Here is a 20,347-nt window from a genome sequence, read left to right on the forward strand (position 1 = left end):
TGTTTATTTAATCTTTTTTCTCTAAGTTAAAAAAAAATCCTACAGTTTGATCTTATGGAAAGGAAAGACTGTGAAGATGAACAAGTCACATTTAAACAAAAAAATATCACTTAGTCCTCATTCCAGTTTACTTAATCTTAATTTTCAAATTCTCATCCCCTTTTCAAAAAAAAAAGTGTAAACTTCCTATTTATGTGAAAGTCAGAAATGTTTACTTCTACATATTGCAGAACCAATTCACATTGGTAATATTGGCTCCAACAAGTTAAATTAGAAATACTTTGGATCCACAGAACAGCTCTGGCAAGTGGTGTTGAGAATCAGCTGGAGACAGTTACGGTGCAGCACAGGACAGCTGCGGCCAGATGCGTTGAGTTACCTATTCCTAACATGCGCAACACCATTTTCACGTGTCCCTAAGTCAAATACCCACTTTCTGTCCTACATTTTCACCTGTGTTGAGCACAAGTAGAACAGGTTTAGCATATGGTGTTTCCTGAAGTTTACATGTGCCAAAGGCACACAGGACATCGCTGCTGCTGTAAATGCCAGTAGCTCTCAATTTTCCAGCTTTATACTTTCCTATTGGAAGGAGTGTGAGAAGGCACTGAGCTGTGTCTGTTTCCAAGCACCACCAGGGCTAAAAATCCCAGGTACGCATATGCATTTATACAACCTTCCAGGAGGCGATGATGTGGCACAGGACTTCCTTCCACGCTCCCCAAGTCCTTGACATTTCAGCCAAGCTTTAAACACCATTCTTCTAAGAGTAGAACTGACTATCAAATCCCAATACTTACTGCAATACATGCCAAGAAGGAAGGAGACCCAGTGGGGCCCTGTGGTGGCTTCTGTATCCCACTGTGTGGGCATGAGACTTCTCCTGAACCCTTTCCAGAACTGCCCACCTCCTGCCTGTGAAGCTGATATTCCCTGGGCCTCTGCCTCTCTTCTATGGGCCTTTGGAAAGCTTGGCCAGCGGATGGGTACACAGAGCTTTCAGGACTCAGGGTCAAGTACTGTGCATCCCACTGTGACTTCTTCCCCTCAGCACTGAAGTCTGGCCATTGTATGATCTCTGCAAGCACTAATTTTATTATCTGCATATGCACAACTAACATGAGAGGATAATTTAAAAAATTTTTAAACATTTAGCATCCAGGAAACTACAACTCTATCAAATTCAGGATGGTAGTTTTCAAATATTGCATTTTTTCCCCCTCCAGATGTGTACATACTGGAACGTTTTCAGATTTACTCAATTATCCATTTCTTTCTTCACTCACCAGATACCTATTTAGCATGAGGCACCATGTCAGGCTTTAAGAATATACACTGGTCAGTAAGAGGCACGGGCCCTGTCATTGCAAAGTTTGTTATCTAGTGTGTGATATGTCTCTGCCAATGGACATTGGATAAATGAATAAAACAGAATCACAATTTGCTAACCCTCAGCTTCCAGGTGTTGCAGCACCAACGTAGCACTGTTGTTGGAGGAAGTGAGAGCAACAGAGACATTGTCCATGTGGCACTACAGTGACCATGGCGGCTAGTAAGAGTGACAGCAGTGAGAACAGCATATGTAAAGGCACAATATCAGCTGGTGCTTTCCGTGCAAGATCTCATCCAAGTGTATTTTGCAGTGTGTATGCGTATAAAAGCATCAAGTGGTGTCCCACCGATATGTACAATTTAATGTAGCATTTCAAAGCAAAGTTGAGAGAACTGAAGAGATTGATCAGTGGCTAAGAGTAGCTGTTGCTCTTGCAGAGAGCCCAGGTTCGTTCCCAGCACCCATATAGTAGCTCACAACTATCAATAACTAGTTCTAGAAGGTATTGCCTTTTCTGATCCCTTTTCTGATCTCTGCTGATACTGGGCACTCACGCAGTTCACATACATGCATGCCAGGAAAACACTCACATAAAATAAAACATAAATCATTTTCTTAAAAATTATAAAAAGAAAGTTGGGGACTACAGCAATTTAAAGGAACCTAGGAGAAGTGGCAAACTGTGTGACCCATGTTACTTCCTCATAAGCCTTCCACAAATGAATCCTTTTACGGGGTCTCTTTTCATCTAGCAGAAATGAACTGACTGATACAAACAGATACAGGCAGCAGAGAACCTGAATGGAAGCCAAGCCAACAGCTCTACGTCTCTACAGACCTAGTAGGGTCTGCCCGTATTGTCACATGAGCAACAAATATGAAGTAAGTCACACTCCAGTTATTTAAGAACAAAATCCTGTCCTCTTGCCGGTCATCGACCACAGGAGGACTCTGGGAGATGTCTTGCTCTCCACCAGCAGAGATGGGAGTATCTGCATGGGGCACAGACTCACCAACTGCAAACCCAAGGCACTTAAAGCACAAAATACTGACCTTGACTCAAAGTTTTGCGGCTTAGAGATGAATTATGCAGCAGATGCTTGAGCTATTCAGTGTCAAGCAAACACCCTGGGGACATAGCTCATAATCTGTCCCCTGAAAGAAATATGTTCATCTCTTGCCTTAAGTTTTCAAAAGTAAACACTTGATTGCGACTGCTGATAAAGAAATTACTGTAACACATTACCAAAATTCCTGGCCAGGTATTTACAGGCAGTCCTGTTAGAGAACAAAATTGCTATGGCAACAGGAATAATTCCGGCATCCTTGGAGAATCAACCTGTCTGGAGTACTGCTGTGTAGAAATACAGACAAAATTGGGTAGGAACAGAAGGAGAGAAGTAATTTATATCCAGGAAATGCCAAATGTAAAACTGGCCAGGTGTGTTGGTACATGCCTGTGAGCCTAGCACTTGGGAGGGTAAGGTAGACTATAAATTCAAGGATAGCCTGGGCTACATAGACTGTTCTCAGGAACATTAGGGTACACAGGAAGACCGTGGCTCAAAATAAATAAGCAAATAAAACTAATATATGTTTTAAATTAACATACTGTATTGTGAAAAGGTTATATAAAATTATTTTTGATAAATAATTTTCTATTATCTCCATCAATAAAGAGAATCATATGACTGAAATAATTCAAAACATAAAACCAGGAAGCTGCTCTACGTATTACAGAAGTATATTATTTAGCTTCCTTGCTGTGTGCTCACGTCTACTTTCCTATTTAAGTGTAATGTGGCTTAGTATTATAATTTGACTTTCCTGAGTCCTAACAAATCCTTTCACATCATATACTAGTGGAAGATAATGATAAAAAAAAAAAAAGACTGTAAATACGTCATCTTGAAAAAGGAAAAATAGGAAACCAAATGCTTCCCCTACTTCTCTAAAATTCTCAAAACTGGGAAAAATGTGTGTGAGTGTGTGTGTATGTGTGTATGTATGGTGTGTGTGTGTGTGTGTGTGTATGTGTGTGTGTGTGTGTGAGAGAGAGAGAGAGAGAGAGAGAGAGAGAGAGAGACAGACAGACAGACAGACAGACAGACAGACAGACAGACAGACAGACAGAGAGAATGTCTGCCACAGAACCAGGGCAGTGTCTAGGTTTCTGAAGCTAAAGTTACAGGCAGCTGTGAGCCTCTGGGACTCACACTTGGGCTCTCTGGAAGAATGGCAAGCACTCGTATCCACTGAGCCAGCTTTTCAGCCCTCTCCCCTGAAATGTATGTGGCTTTGGTTTTGTTTAGTTTCTGTTTCCACACAGGATTTCTCTGTGTTACCCTGGCTTTCCTGGAACTGTTTCTGTAGACCAAGCTGACCTTCAACTCAGAGATCCCCCTGCCTCTGCCTCCCTCCTGCTGGGATTAAAGGCGTGTGCCATCACCGCCTGACAATATGTTCAAATAATAAAATTGAGTCTGTATGGGTAAAAGTGATAGAAATGCATTACCATCCTATCAGAGAGGGGTCACTTCTGACCCAATGAAGTAATTCCTGCAAGATTCTGGCTCCTACCACACATGTTCATTGTTAACAGGAACTCAACATCTCAAAGGTGATGTTCAACACATGAAGGACCACAGAGGGTAGTTGAACGTGATGCCTTGTCCTGAGTGTTTGGAGTAGGAGGATGGTCTCTTGTTAGTGGCCAAAGTAGCAAGTGTGCAGTACTAAAATCTCAGTCTCTCCCTCCCTCCCTCCTTCCCTCCCTCCCTCCCTCTCTCTCTCTCTCTCTCTCTCTCTCTCTCTCTCTCTCTCTCTGTGTGTGTGTGTGTCTCATTCTGTCTCTCTCTGTCTCTGTCTTTGTCTCTCTCTCCCTCTCTCTCTCTCCCTCTCTCTCTGTCTCTGTTTCTCTCTTGTGGAGTGTGTGTGTGTGTGTGTGTGTGTGTGTGTGTGTGTGTGTGTGTATGAGAGAGAGAGAGAGAGAGAGAGAGAGAGAGAGAGAGAGAGAGAGAGAGAACGAGCGTGTGTGTGTGTGTGTGTGTGTGTGTGTGTGTGTGATGCTAGGAATCAAGCCCAGAGCTTCACACACATCAGACAAGTGTCCTATCACTGAGATACATGCCAAGCCTGAAATTAGTTTTTTAAACTATGAATCATCTGTCAATTTTAAACCTAGAATTCCTTAGCTAAACCACCATGGTGAAGGTCTCTCAGGCAGACGGTAGGTTAGTGTGTTTATACACAAGCAGAAGCCAGTGCCTTTTATTGGCAGCCAAAAGCCATCCTAGATTAAAGTTCACAAATAGAAACATCTTCATTCCTTTCTATTTCCTCATTGCCTTGGGGAGATTTGAACCAAGTATCCACTAGGCAACATGAACAAAGACACCACAAGCACACACATGAACACTGGGCTGCATCTCAAGAAAGGGAAAATGGCTGAGAGAGCTTATCTTTACTAGAAAGTAAATACATCTCTTGCTCGTGGGCAACTATATTAAAGTCCTTGTCCAAATGTTATGAAAAACACTGACAAGTGGGTTTATAGGGTCAACTAAATGGCTCAGTGTTACAATGCAAAAGGGAAGTGTTTAGGTGTCTACCTATGTAGAGAAACTTGTATGTGGTGCCGCCAATTACGAAAGGCGAAGCTGCAGGAGTTGACAGGGCCCTTACCTTCTCCAGGATAGCGTTGCCTTGGTGGGGACTGATGTTGTGCTGGCTGATTTCTCTCTTGTACTTATATTCGTACACTTGGTCAGTGATGTTGATCAACAGGGTTGACGGGCTGAAGGACAGCTTCCCACAGTCGTAGACAGTCCCACTGTCAATATCAGTTGGCGCTGTGGCATATCGTAAAATTAATCCCATTATGAGGCCTGGAATAAAGAACAGATAGTTGTACTGGAAGAAGGCAGTCTACATCTCCTACGACTGAGTGAATCAAGTGTTTGATTTGGAGCCTATAGAAGCGACTCAAAGAAGCAGGGGGCTATCGCTTGGTTTGAACGTTGCTCACTGACAGGTACTAACTCATTGGGGTTTGCTGTTGGAATGAGTCATGAGCACTATTGCCTAAATACTCAGAGCATATTTTCATGTTTTCTTTTTTTTTTTTTTATCCCCAGTTTTGCACGGGAGATATCCACCTCTCCTATCCATTTCAAAGTATTCAAGAGAACCTTAGCTGTGTGGTCAACATAGAACAGCCTGCTGTTCAGGGGAAGGGTCCCTGGGGGAGGGCCTGTCTTACAGAGATCTGCTCCTTCACACTGACAGGATCTGTTTATATTTCAGGCCCAGGGGGGAGAGGAGGCCTTTGTTCTCTTCCAGAGGGTATGACAGAGCAATAGCATCTCCAATTTTAATGGCAGGTATCTGCAACCAACCAGGGGATTTGGTCCAAGGACACAGATCCAAGGCGCAGCTAGACTTTGGCTCCTGAGTGATGTCTGTCACCAAGCCACTGCATCAAGCAGCTCACCAGCTACCAAATTCTATACTTCTTGCCAGGGTATCTTTTCTTAACCTTTTGAACAATTTCCAGTTGGCATTTTGCTTGCCCGTACTCAGATGCATCGTCCTAGTACAATGCCCTTCACAAATGGACTAATCAGTTCTTAACTTCTAAGTTTCTAAAATCTATTAGGACATTCATGGTTATAGGATCACTATAAACCTTTTAAACATGAATCTATTAGCAAAAGGGGAGAAAAGAGCTTTAGACACACACACACACACACACACAAAGTCCTTGATTTAAAATTTGGCTTGATGTATACGTTTTGGGAGAAATAATCCAACTTTATTCTTTGAACCTCAATTTTTGGAGTTTTTACCTTTTGCTGGTAAATTTTATCATCTAGTAACATTTCCTTTCTTTTCTTTTTATCATTGTTGTTTCATTTTTGTTGAGACATGGTCACGTGTAGTCCAGATTAGGCTCAGTCTCCCTCTGCAGCCAAGGGGTAGCTGTAAATTTCTGATCCTCCTGCCACTGTCTCCTAAGTCCTGACTTAACAGGTGTATACCACCTTACCCAGCTCAACATTCCATTTTTCCAGTGAGATATTCTTCATTAAATATTTGTTCCACATATCTATAGGTCTAAAATAAGAACATAGTTTTGTGCCTGGATGTTCTTGAGCTTGTAAACGCTAAAGAGTCATAAGCAGAAAATTCTAACACAGCATGGCACGTGCAAGGGCATCTGGGAAGCGCACTATTACAGAGAGAGGCATTGAATAATGCAAAGGTGGAGATGGAGCCGAGAGCCACAAGAGCCCTTATCTTGATGAGCTGATTAGACAGTGAGCAGGGCCCAGGCTGTACATCTGGCTAGCAGTGGGAATCACAGTCAGTGGAAAGTATATCCGGATCTATGCTCTCTCTACAGCACAACTGTTAATGAGAGGTGGTTCTCAGCCAAGGACTATTTCTTGGCTGCCTTGTCTCAGGCCAGATCTCATCAGAAGCACGTAAGGAGAAGGGATATGTTTCACTTCTAAGTGGGGCAGTGGATAACCTAGTGAACTCTCTCTTCTTTCCCTCCTTTATTGGCTGAGTGAAGAGTGAGCAAAGGCCCCAAAGAGAGCCCAATGAGATGGCACTTGGGTCCTTGAGAGGCCAGGAGTAGGGGGACATCCATCAGCCAGAAGCACCCACATTAGGCTGCTATGAGTGGAAAGTTAACTTCTGCTCTATACATTGTAAATGTCTTGGTGTTTCTGTGTTCACACTCTATGGTAATAAGTTTCTTAGGGCAATATATCAATAAAAAGGGACTTAGAAAGTCACTAGTGGTGTAGAAAGAGAATGCATGAGAGAGAGGAGAAGGAAAAGGAAGGGAGGGAGGGAGGAGAGAGAGAGAGAGAGAGAGAGAGAGAGAGAGAGAGAGAGAGAGAGATATCAAACATACCTCTGATATGCTAAGAAACTTTAACTTTTAGTTCGTGGTAATCAGAACTAGTGAAAGATTTTGAGCAAGATGATAAAATATATCAATCTTCATGAATAAGAAAAGCCACTTAACTGTTATGGTTTAGACACAGAGTCTCCCAAAAGGTCCATATGTTCAAAGTTTGTCCTTAGCTGGGTTCAATTATTGAGCCATGATTGGATCAATGTCACTGGGGGCATTCCCTAAAAACTGTCTCAGCTTCTTCTTGTCTCTCTCTCTCTCTTCTGCTATGATGTAAGGAGATCTAAGCAGAATGCCCCTGCTTCCATGGTGGTCTTTATCACCTCAGGCCACAGAGATGGGACCAAACAACCACAGACTGAGGTCTCTGAAACCATGAGGCAAAATAAATCCTTCCTTTCTTGTGTCTCGGCTATTTCATCACAGTAACGAAAAGTCTTACTGGCACACTGACCTTTTTTGAGTACATGATCTGCTCCAGAACAGTGGGAACCTTCCAGGCATGGTACCGAGTGCTTGTAATAAAAACCACCTAGAAGAGGGCAGAGGGCACCTCACTCACACCTCGTGGCATTTAGGTGGGTGTGGAAGAACATTATTCTGCCAACTCATGTCCTAAAAGTGAGTCATCTGGTGCCATGGACGGCACTATTATTGTTCTTTCTACCCAAGTAGGGCACAAAATTAAAAGAAACACAAGACAGAATCTGCAGGGGGGATGAATGAACAGGACCTAAAAATTACCGTCACTTCCAACTCCCAGGACTTAGCTTTGAAAAATGCTCTCAGTGTGGTAACAAGCAATGAACAAGAAGTGTCTGCTCCTTGTCATTTCCCAAGCATAGAAAGCAAGTCCTTTCCACAACAGCAAATGCCTATTCATTGGTGTAGCTAACTTCACATAAGACCTGAAAAACTAAGTGGTCCAAGCCGGGTGCACTGATGCATGACTGTGATTGCAGCCCTTGGGAGGCAGAGGCAGGCAGGTCTCTGTGAGTTCGAGGCCAGCCTGGTCTATAAAGCAAGTCCAGGACAGCCAAGGCTACACAGAGTAACCCATCCTGGAAAATAAAAACAAACAAACAAACAAACAAACAAACAACAACAACAAAAGAAAGGAAGAAAGAAAGAAAGAAAAAGAAAAAAGAAAAAACAAAAACCTAAGTGGTCCTGCACCAGTTTGGGCCTCTGACTTTAAGAAGAAACTCCCTGAAGTAAGTGGACGCATTCGCAGCCAAAAGCACACAGATGGTATTAGCCATGAAAATGCCTCTGAGAGAAAGGCAATCTACATGGCCTTTGTGTCTGCCCCCCGGATCTGTCAGCACATCCATGCTGAGGCATTCTATATCCTGTTCATAGCCAATGTCTGTGCCCAGCGGGTTTACTAAGGCAAGGAGTTGGGGATCCCTCTGAAGGACAACCATGGATACAATATCTCCGTAACTATTCCAGACCTTTCTTAGAATTGCTGTGTACACGAAAGGTCCCTTGTGCATCCTCACTTCCTTTCCTTTCTCCATAAACGTTGGTCCAACATCAAAGTCAGAAAGCTACCCTGGAGTTCTTGTGCCCTTCCCTATTTTCTCTCAGAGAACCTTCCCATAGTAAATTATTTTCTGAAGTTAATCTCTTCCAGCACTTCCTTCTTATAGGATCCAACAACATACGAGCCAAAAGGTTCTGGCCCTAGTCTGCTCCAAACCCCAAGAGTTGGAAGGAATCAAATCTTGGCAGTTTGCAGAGGCCTCATAGCTGACACACCCGTGCAGCAGGAACAGCAGCTGGACAGTCCTTGCTTGTCCCAGGCCAAGCGCTCCCACACAGCCTTCCCACAGCTTTTCACAGGCAAACTCTGTGCTTTGGGCATATGTGGACACAGAGATGGAGTGGTGAGCTGACATACACACACGCTGCACTGGTGAGACTCGATGGGGGTAGATAAGAGATACAGTAGGACTGAAAAAAGAAGCAAAGTCTAAGTAGATACAGGCTAAAGTGCTCGTCACCGTATCACAGATGAATAGAAGACCAGCCACTATGGATGCAGAACACAAAAGCACCTCTTCCATTGGAAACCAAGAAAATCAGACGAGCAAAGGAGCTCTCCTGCCCACCTCCCGGAACATGTGGTCACGGCCAAAACCTGGATCTATCTCAGCACTCGGAGCTCTCCTCTGAGACCCACTTTTTTTTTCCAGGATGTCTCTAATTATGAAGCACCCAGGTTTCTTCAAGTGTGAATATATGAGCCCATAGAGTCGGGAGAAGAACCCTGACTTCCCGCAGCTCCACCCAAGCCCCTTACAGAGTTTTATTCTCAGAGCATCCAGTACCCAAAAAAGGCCCTTGGATTTCACCTTGGCAAACATATGCTCTATCAGAGCCCTGTGCACGCAGATCTTGCTCGCCTTGCTCACATAGTGTGAGCCACACAGCTTTAGGAGCCAGTCTTATGACAGCCCACACTGTTCGGCGTCACTTCCCAGCTCTCCAATACTCAATGCGACTGTTTAAGGCAGGGGCTCTGTGCTCTGATTCATCTCCTTCCCTCCAGAAAGGACAAATACTTTAGGCAGAATTGTAGTTGGATTTTTTTTCCCAGTGCATAAACTCCCTTGAAGTCAGGAGGAAAAGGATCTGCAATGTAGTCTGCCAGCCCCAAGGATTTTAAAGTGTCGTGGAGGAGCACCTCAATAGATGCTGTGATGTCCCTGTCCTTAAAGACTTTCTATGTAACTGTCACCTAGAAGATGTCTGGCAGACAGCTACATCATGTCAACATGAAATAGGAAAGAAAGAGCTAGTGGCGTATGGTGCACACACCTGTAACTGCAAATCTTAAGATGCTCAAGAGTTCAAGGCAAGACTAGGCTACATAAGACTCAAATAACATATATATATACATACATACATACATACACATATGTTTTTTCAAAAAGAAAGAAGAGATGACAAAAGAGGAAAGAGCCTCTTGGATGCTTGTACCAAGAAGCATTCAAAAACACCAGCCTTGTCATTTGGAGTCTCTTATTTTACTGTCCACTTTATTGGCTTGCATGCCACAGACATATAAGATGTTCTGAGGCTTGTGTGAGCTACAAAGAAATGAGTACAAGATGCTCTTATGCCAGGAAACATTAATGTTTGCCAGCAGCCTGCTGGCCTTTTCCTCCTGCACAATCCTGGCATGCTGATGTTCTCTAAGAAAAAGGCACTGCAACTGTCTCACTATAAACCTCATTTCACGGCCGTGTCCCCTGCATCCTGCTGACAGATACGTCGTATGGTACAGAAGTGTTTCACTGACAGAGCTCTGCTTACAGAAGTATGGACGGGACCTCAATATTTTTAATAAACCGTAAATGGCAGCAGATGGCAGAATAATCTTCAAAATACAGACATCAGGGGTTAGGGATTTAGCTCAGTGGTAGAGCGCTTGCCTAGCAAGCACAAGGCCCTGGGTTCGGTCCTCAGCTCTGGAAAAAAAAACAGACATCTCCCAGGCTCTTCGGTATTTACATCATGACACATAGTGCCCCAACAGCAGGGCAAAGCACAGCTCCAGCTCCCTTGGGACTCAGTTCTGTGGGAATGGCACCTCCCTGGAGATGAAGGGCACAGCCAGCCCAGCTGTGGATGTGAGTTTTATGGAGTACGGTACAGCATTCACTCAAGTGTCTAAATGGAGTTTACGAGAACTTGGAAGGCACAAGCACACGCAGCCGATCCACGAAGGCTGCAGACAGCTGAGTTCTGGAGCTAATCCTCCTAAGCATCTCTGTCTGATGTGTCTGGTAGAAATGATCTTTTGCTGTCTTATCAACATCCTATTTCTTTGTTTTGTGATATTGCAGGCTGATATTGCAGGCATACATGCCACACATGGAGGATGCCGTGTGTGTGTGTGTGTGTGTGTGTGTGTGTGTGTGTGTGTGTGTGTGTTTGTTTGTTTGTTTTGGTTGTCCATTCCTCCCCATGCAGCCATGTGTTCAGCTCCAGGCTCCTTCTTGTTCCTCCTTGCTGACAATTGACTCTGGAATGTGACCTTATTTTAGCCAATAACAAGTAGAGGGCTCCCTGCCAGGGAGCTTCATAGGAGAGTTTGAGGGACAGGGGGATAGGGAGGAGAGGAAAGGAGGGGAAGGGAGAGGAGGAGAGGAAAGGAGAGCGAAGGGAAGGGGAGGGGAGGGGAAGGAAAGGGAAAGGGAAAGCGGTCAGGGTTTCTGTCACTTTTTGCTGAATAGAACCCGGGTCCTGTGCATGACAGGCAAGTACTGACACTGAGCTGCATGGCCAGCCCTCGACACATCTACAAACTCTATTAAAGAGCCTTTTAAAATGTGCCGAGTCCCATAGGATCTAAAAGAAAGACCAACTAACCCTTTCCTCGCAGCACTGGAGGAAGCTTCTCAGGGGACTTTAAGGATGTACATGAGTTCACTATATATTGCTGCGCTGTCTGCTATTTAAGACTTTCGTTTTTTTTTCCCTGCCCTCCCACCAACCTTCTAAATTTGAAAGCAGAGTGTGGGTGTTGCTAAAAGGGACACAAGTCACGTTGTTCACTATGCCCTGGTGGGGAAAACAGTTTAATAATCATTCCAGGACTAGAGTTGTGGCAGCTGCCAGCCTGAGTGTCCCCACATACACCCAGGTGGATAGCCATCCATGAAGCTCTTCACCCTGGGACAACTTCAAAATATTTATCAGCATGTGGAAGAGACCCATGGAAAATGCCAGAAGCCCAACCACCGTACTCTTTCCAGTGTAAGATATCTCCTGCCTACCAGCTGTCCTCAGTACACATTCAATAACACTCAATATGCCATGAACGCATGCATGCACATACAAAACACACAATAGGCATGGACACACATACACACCTGCAACTTAGCACACACATTTCACTGGGTTCTTGGATTTTTCTTTTCTTTTTTTCCTTCCTTCCTTCTTTCCTTCCTTCCTTCCTCTCTCCCTCCCTTCTTTCTTTTCTTCCTTTCTTTCTCTCTTTTGGGTTTTTTTTTTTTTTTTTTTTTTGGAGACAAGGTTTCTTTGTGTAGTCCTGGCTGTCCCGGAACTCTCTCTGTAGACCAGGCTAGCTTCAAACTCACAGAGATCCACCTGCCTCGGCCTGCTGAGAGCTGGATTAAAGGTACGTGCCACCACTGCCCAGCTTGAGTCCTGGAATTTCTAACATGTATTATAGATATTTTCTCTGGAAGCTACTTCAGGCACCGGCTTTTCATAGCCGACATCCTTACTTATGCCCATCCTAAGAGGCGTCAGCAGAACTGTACACAAGAGGCTCTGCGTAGGTACATATTGGCTAAACAATGGTTTCTTACTTCATAGTTTTATGCAAAAAAAAATCAATCATTTTCCTCCTAGTAGAAGAATGTTATAGACAGCAAAAAGGGGCTCCTCCAGAGGGAGGTGGTTTGCCCCCAGTGCGGTATGGAAGACGGTAGAAAGTGAAATCAGCACCCACCTGTTGAATATCTTCCCTAGTGCAGCGCTACATGAGAGCCACCTGGGAGCTTGCAGACACACTGATGTGGTACCTGGCCTACTGCCCAGGGCTTTTGATCCCAGCCACCTGCTTTTAGTCACTATTTTTTAGCTGATGATGCTATTCGTTCAGGCTTTTAAAAGCACTGTACATAGGACAGTAGAGGCCCTAGTTCCCACCAATAGCCAGTAGGATTGAGGCTGCAGACTGCAGACTCACCACAAAGCTCTCACCATCCAGAGCTAAAAGATATCATCTTTCAGATTTTCCAAAAATTAAATTTAGTCAAACTCACGTATGACAATAGCCCATTTAGAAAAAAAAATATTTCTATTAATCCACTTTCCTTTCTCAAGCTTTGTGAAGCATTCACCACACACATTCTGATATCCATGGGGATTTAAAACACAGATAAATGAGGCTACCAGCAAGGTAGCTTCTGAGGGATGTGGATGAGTGTTTTCGGGCAGCTTTGTCACCTTCCCTGGGGTAGTTCAGTTCCATCTCAGTAGCATGGATGTGATGTCACAGTGCTCCTTCCACTGGGTTACCTTGAACATTTTGCTCTGGACACTAGCATTTCTGCTGTTTCAGGTAAGAAAGGAGCTGAGCTGCCCCTGCCCACAACAATTCCTCATTGGCTAAATGGGCCTACTCTGATAAGAGCACAGTGGTGTCCTGAACCTGAGACCACAGACTTTGAAAAGTGTCCCCCCCCCCCACCTCCTACAACTCTGTGCAGCCTGTACTCTTTCTAATTCTCTGCTTCTTTATACTTATTTGGTAAGCTTCCACAGGTGCTGTCTTAGTTTGGGTTTCTATTGCTGACATAAAGCACCATGACCGAAGCAACTTGGGGGAGTTGGGGTTTGTTTGGCTCACACTTCTGCATCACTCAAATGTTCATCATTGGAGGAAGCAGAACAAGGATTCAAACAGAGCAGGCACCTGGAGGCAGCAGCAGATGCAGAGGCCATGAAGGGGCTGGGCTGCTTACTGGCTTGCTCTGCTTGCCTTCTTATAGAACCAGCCCAGGAATGGCCCCACCCAGGAAGGGCTGACCCCTCCCCTCCTCAGTCACTAATTAAGATAATGTCTTTAGGCTTGGCCACAGCCTGATCATCTGGAGATGTTTTCTTAATTGAGGTTCCCCTCCTCTCAGGTGGGACACTTCAGTTTGTGTCAAGTTGGCATAAAACTATTTAGCACAGGCCCCATTGCCCGGAACAGAATGCTAAACACTAGCAGCTGTTCTAATGAATGCTTGAGGCAGTGGAAGAGGACACGTGTCATAATCCTGAGTCTGAAACACAGCCTTGCAGTTACCAGCCACTCAGTGTCTCTAAGTGTGGAATCCCTTATCTGTAACATGAAAGCAACAATCTCTTCTCTATACACTTGTGTGTGCGTGCGCACGCGCGCGCGCGCGCACACACACACACACACACACACACACACTCACATGATCATACTCACACACATATTTATGATACCAAGAAGCCACACAGAATCAAACTGGAAAGCATTGAGTCCCATACCTGGCCTTGAGTACCTGTGTGACATTGGGCAAGTCACCAGATTCTCTGTTGTCCCATTTTCCCTATCTACAATTAAACTGGTTAATATGCATAAAGTCCTTACCGCTGTAAAATTTTGCATTATACATACTAGCTGTGTGTTAGCTAGTTTTCTCTATATATCAACTTTCTGAGAGAACAAATGTTCATATTCCCTGTCACTAACCATATAGGTTTAAGTCAGTTAGAGTCTAAATAACACCTCATAAATAGCTTGAGTCATAAACCTCTTTTCTCGGTGTACACCATCAGTAACCCTTAAGACCTGAGAAGAGCAAGGAAGAGGCACCAGGGCAGCCAGGCCAAAGCCATACAACTCTGAAGGCTCTGAACCTCAGAACGATACACAGATGTATTTAGAACACAGAGGTAATTTTTACAAAAAAAAAAAAAAAAAAGAAAAAAGAAAAAAGAAAAGAAAAGAAAGAAAAAGGGAAAAAGAAAAAGAAATAAATAAAGAAAAAGAAATCCCTCTCCTTTCAGGTGTTTGTCACAGGGCCTCACTGCATAGCCTTCAGGGTGATGTAAAATGAAATGTGTGCTGATCCTCCTGCCTCTGCCTCCCAAGAGACAGAATTTCAGGAGTGTATCAGCAGGGCCCAACATATCATCTCATGTAAGAAAAAAAAAGTCCTTGATTCAATTCTTCCACTTATTTAATTTAGCTGACACCACAGTGTGGAAACCCTTGGGCAGATTCCCGACGTGCCTAAATCAATCACTTTATAGCGCAAGAGAGAGCAAATTGGCTATATTGGACTCGTGATCCTAGCCACCCTTCCTGAAGATCCTTCAAGGGAAAGCAGAGCCACTATGGTTTGGTGAGAAAAGGACCCACAGAGATGCACACAGCCGTGGCCAACTGCTGTGAGAAGGCATTTCCAGTTGGCAATCAGCAAGACTTACTGAGCAGGACTGGGAGAACTAAGAGTGCTAAATCGATGCTAAGTAAAGCTGTGTCTTAGGAAAAAAGGACTAGATGTGAGGATAGCCTATTTAATTTCACAAAGAAAGCTGCTGGGTTTCATGGAAGTAGCTCCAAGATGTCTGACTGAAGTCTGTCTTGGCTTGAATTTTGGAGAAATGTTGATGCTAGGATAAGGAGCTCATTTCCTCTCGTTTCACAGGGGAGCAAACGCAGACCAGAAATTAAGTCATGTAAAGGAACAATACATTCCACTACTGAGGGAGAAAAAAATCGGCAGTCTTGAAACCACTAAGCCTCAGAAGAGAGTGATGGCGCTTGGTGCTTTCTCTACAGTTTGCCAGGTTTCAACAGGCAACATGCCTAAGAAGGACCACTCAGGTGGGTACAGAGGGGGAAGTGATGATGAGCATCCCCTATGGCCTGGCTTTTGGGCGAGGGTGGGGTCGGGGGACAGGCTGAGCTGGGACAGAGCAAAACTGGACCAATGAGGTGGAGACACATCACATCCAGCAATCCAGTTTCGGCTGGGAACCTCTGAAAAGGGCTGAGATGAAATAAATGCCTACATGAGATTTGGGCAATGATTTTTATAACTATAGTTTCTTTAAACCTGGAAAGAAAAAAAATCAGAGTTTTGGATGAACTCAGAAGTCTAAGTATAGAGGCTTGGAGTTTCTTTGGTCCCTACTAAATGACGAACAAACTTCTGCATGAATTCAGGGCAGTCTCCACATTAGATGATGGTAAAAAATCAAAGACAGGGCTCTCAGATGTTTACATTGTTCTGTCCTTAGTCTTAAATCCCAAGCCTCAGGGGTATGGCATTACAAATGTCCTACATGATGTGACAGTCCCCAGGGAGATCTGATGGACTCCTTAATGCTATCCGGGGCTGAGGAGCAAGTGCTCTTTTATGAACATCGAGGAAATGAACATAAACCCGGAATCAGCAGCACTAAGTGTCCCAGTTGCTGTCAGTCAATATCTTGACCATTAACTCTCACTCTGGCTTTTAGTCCAGTTTACATGATTATTACTGTAGCTTATTCTTCCATCTTGAAAGAACCAGAGCCATAGGATGTCACGAGCGACAATTACCTTTTACTATGCCTGGTGAAGCAAACATATTGCTACAACACTGCTGCTAATTTTTAAAAGCCTCCCGTGACCCATAATAATGAGAGAAAAGGGCCTTTTTTTTTCTTGTACAAGCAATTACTTGTATTTGGATCTTCAGTTTTATTCCCAATCAACGCCGAGGAAACTTCTTGGCCCCTGTAACCCTGCATATGATATTTTAAGCTTAACAACTTCGAAAATTGTTTCTAACAGTAATTGCGAAAGAACAGTTCAACATTCTGCTTGGTCACCTTGCCCCTCGCTTATCCTCTAAACTGCTCATTTTCTAAGCCTCTGATCCCTAGAAAATTTTTTTAATTGGATTCCCAAGTACACTGATTAAATGTATCAACATCTATTATATCTTCTAAGGGACATTTGGCACAGGTCGCCAGAATGCCCACAGAGAGGCAGGAATACAGGAAACATGGTGCCTGAAGAAAATACTGTTCTCAGTACAGGGGCAACTGGCACACTGGGCAAGCAGTTGATGGTGGCAAGAGCTGCAGCCAGAGAGGTAGGGGCTGCTAGCCTAATTCACCGAAGAGCCTGAAGAGAAAGGCGAGCTTTCAAGGTGCATCGTGGCAAGCCTGTAGGACGGAGAGAGCTGCCTCAGCCCACTCTAAGGTGTCTGTCTTCATAAAACAAGAAAACCAAAACGTCCAAGTTTGTCTTCTTTTTCATTGGTCCTCACTACGCCTCTAGCCCGCCTACTGTACAAACAGTGAGTGCCTAGACTGAGGAAGGGTGTACCCTGGGATTTCAATTTGTCAGACCTCCTGGAACAGAAACCAGATGCCCAGTCCTTAAAGGGTTTACAACAGGGGCATATATATATATATATATTTGGTGCTTGCTCATTTCTCCACTACCTGCCCACCCTCTCCTCCGAACCCACACATACACGCACACTCCCTGGGATATCATTTGCTTATTACTGTCTCAGCATCCTTAATTAAAAGGCATGCTGAACTCCAGCTCAGCACCCCAACCAATAGCATGACCTCCATCCCAGACCCATTTCCTCTGCAAAATGAGCAGTCTGCTCTCTAAGGTCCCTTTCCACTGTATGACGCCCATATTCATTTCACGAAGACTGGGCATTTGGGATTCTGTCCCTCTTACTATTAAGAGGGTTTCTGGGAGTTCCTTTTTCTCCCTGGGCTTTAGTTTGACTATTTCGTTACATCCCTGACACAAAGTCTACCTTAAGCCCTTTGGTATTGCATTTTGGTTATCCTGAAAGAGGTATGTGGAGGCCATCCTGAGGAATTATTTTCGGGGTCTAGGCTGGGAAATGGATAAGAGCCTCCTTAACAGCTTGAGACATATGAAAGCACATAGGGAGGCCCACCATGCCTGACTGCTCATCTTCGGGTGGACCACCAGGCCAGTTTATTAACCACATCTAATCAAGAATTAATTCAGTCAAGCTTTACTTTTACAAAATAATACCCCTACCATAGAGAAGAAAATCAGTAAAAATTTAAAAAGCTATAATTTAGGTAAGTTTAAGGCTGTGGAGAATCTTTCCTTCTAATAAGGACTTAATCTCAAGTCTGTGTTGTATCACTAGAGTGTGCCCAGCCCTTTGATGTGATGCTAAGGATGACATTGTTTCTGGCTTCTCAGATTACATCCTGTATCTTTTCGATTATTTATTACCCGAGATAGAGAAACAGCCTGTAAATCGATTATGGGGGGGGGGGGGGAAGGAAAAAAATGACTCATGTCTGGAGCTCTGCCTCTGAGAGCACTTTGCCCTTCTTTTTAGTCCTGTCTTTTCTGAGTTCAACTCCCACCCTGAAAAGTTTTGCTGTGTGCTGTGTGTAAGCAGACTTAACCTCTGCTCTGAGCTCCCTGCCTGGAAACAAACGGGCACTGCTTGGCCTTCAATGCCTGTCCTCTAGCTCCAGGGTCTCACAGGGATCTAGTTAAGGGTGGGATCTCTCGTGCTTTCACTTCAGGGCGGTGCTCTGTTAACATCAAGACATCACGTGGCCTTGGCACATAAAATGTGCACTCATCCTTTCCCTGGACCTCAGACTTATAAAGCGGCCTCGGGGCTTCCAAAAAGAGAGGAAGCCAAAAAGTATGTGTTTGCTATGCATTTTGGCAGCCCCTCAACTGTTTCCATTGCATACAAAGTTGTTATTTTTTTTTTAACTAGGTGGGATAAGGGTAGTGAAGCCAATTGGTAGTAAGACCATTGCCTGAGAACCAGTTCTGAACTGGTGCGTTGTACCCTACCTTAAAAACTAGATAATCCGGTCTAGTCTATATAGATTATACAATCACATTTTATTAAACTTCCCAAAGAGGATGGGTGCCATGGTGCCATGGTGCCATGGCTGCTTGCAAAGAAAGAATATCACTTTGGGAGGTTAAATCTAAAAGTATCACTCCCCGCTCCCCCCCCCCCCCGTGGTTTAAAGAGTCAGGTGTGGTTAATTATACCTATTATTCCAGCACCCAGGAAGGAGGCTGAGGCAGGAGGATCACTTTGAGTTCCAGGGCAGCCTAGTGAGTTCCAGGGCAGCCTTGGCTATGGAGTGAGACTTGTGTTTAAAAAAAAAAGCAGAAGCAGAAAGAGTGTGTGAAAGCACAAGTATTATAAACAACTTCCTATAAAAATCAAGCTGAGTAACGAAAAGTGTTGCTGTTGCATAGGAAATTCTTGGTTTAACACAAGCTAAGACAGTGTTCAGAAGGCGAAAAAGGATTTGCACACAATTATTCTTATAACGGGGGTGGAGTCTGTTTCTACAAGTATTTCTTCTTGAAATGCGTTGAAAGAGTATTTCCTGCATGCAGTCTGAAGCTATCTGGTTAACTTTGCATCGCTCCTCCGCTTGCTGCCTGTGGACGGGCTGCTCTGGCTACATTACCATCACACCCCACTGTCATGACTAGTGCTAGACTCCCCGCATGACAAAGGACTGCAGCTGTCAACAGGCTCGCATAATGTGCTGCCTCAGAACATGACTGTGACAGCCCGCTCTGTGACCAGGCGAAATTCTGCCGCTCCTCTGGAAAGAGGCTAGCATTCATAACGCCGCAGCAGCACCTCTCCCGGAGCTAGTGACACTTCAATCAGCAGGCTCTCTTCACTTTCGGTACTTTGCCATCTGAGCACAAGTCTCTAATTACGCCCAGGCAACAAGTTTCACGTCAATCCCATGGTTTACACACTCACCATACACCATCGCGCCTCCAGTCTCATGCAAGAAGCGGAATCGATGATTTTTAAATAGCCAGATGGTTAAAATGGTAAGAATAAGCAAAAAATTAAAGGCGAGCAGCTCCACTGCTCCCTGGTGTTGAAAACGATCTTCATCCTTCCCTGACGCAAGCCGAAGCTGCCCCGCCATTCTCCGCGCGGACTGTGATGCTCAGAGAAATCCCTGGAAGAGGGATGAGCACTTTGATGAGGACTGCCTAGGACAGGCGGGCGCCCACGGAATTTCAGAATTAAACGCTGCTACTTTGTTGCTACTTCACAAGCGTTCAGATGGCTTAGCATTCAGGCGGCTTCTAGTTACAACTTCCTGTTTCTCTCTTAAAGCAGCCTCGTCTCTTTTCAAACTCAGGAGGGTGGATTCACCACTGAAGACGCTTGTCTTTACGTGATGCATTCTGGGAAGACATCTTCCACAGAGGTCACATTCGCCAGCAAGATGCTCATAGCTAGACCCGTGGTCCCTCCTGTTTCCAGCATCACTGTATAACTGCTAAGTTGTAGCTAGATAATAAAACAGTTTGATTCAACACATCAATATTTTCCAGATTCCAAAGGGCAAGGTACCTTCATCTACCCGGGTTTCTCCCCTCTCACCAGAGCCTCCCAGGAGAGGAGGCTTGACAGGTCTGATTTCACAGGACCATTTCTGAAGTTGAGAACCACAGATCCAGTACACGGTTCTCTGGCTTTCTATAATTGCTGGTCACA

The 20,347-nt window shown here is 44.4% G+C and overlaps 1 protein-coding gene across 1 annotated transcript in view; it reads right to left on the minus strand.

Moving 5' to 3' along the window:
• SLC9A9 (solute carrier family 9 member A9) overlaps nt 1–20,347 on the minus strand; it is a 550,188-nt gene extending 529,841 nt beyond the window's left edge. The window contains exons 1-2 of the mRNA XM_084751783.1: nt 19,595–20,347; nt 5,018–5,220 (exon numbers count right to left, since the gene is read on the minus strand). Coding sequence (XP_084607909.1) covers nt 5,018–5,220; nt 19,595–19,769 — 378 coding nt within the window. The 5' untranslated portion in view covers nt 19,770–20,347. The remainder of the gene's footprint in view (nt 1–5,017; nt 5,221–19,594) is intronic.

The sequence above is a fragment of the Acomys minous genome (genome assembly GCF_964271855.1).
Source record: "Acomys minous genome assembly, chromosome: 13".
NCBI classification, from domain to species: Eukaryota; Metazoa; Chordata; class Mammalia; order Rodentia; family Muridae; genus Acomys; species Acomys minous.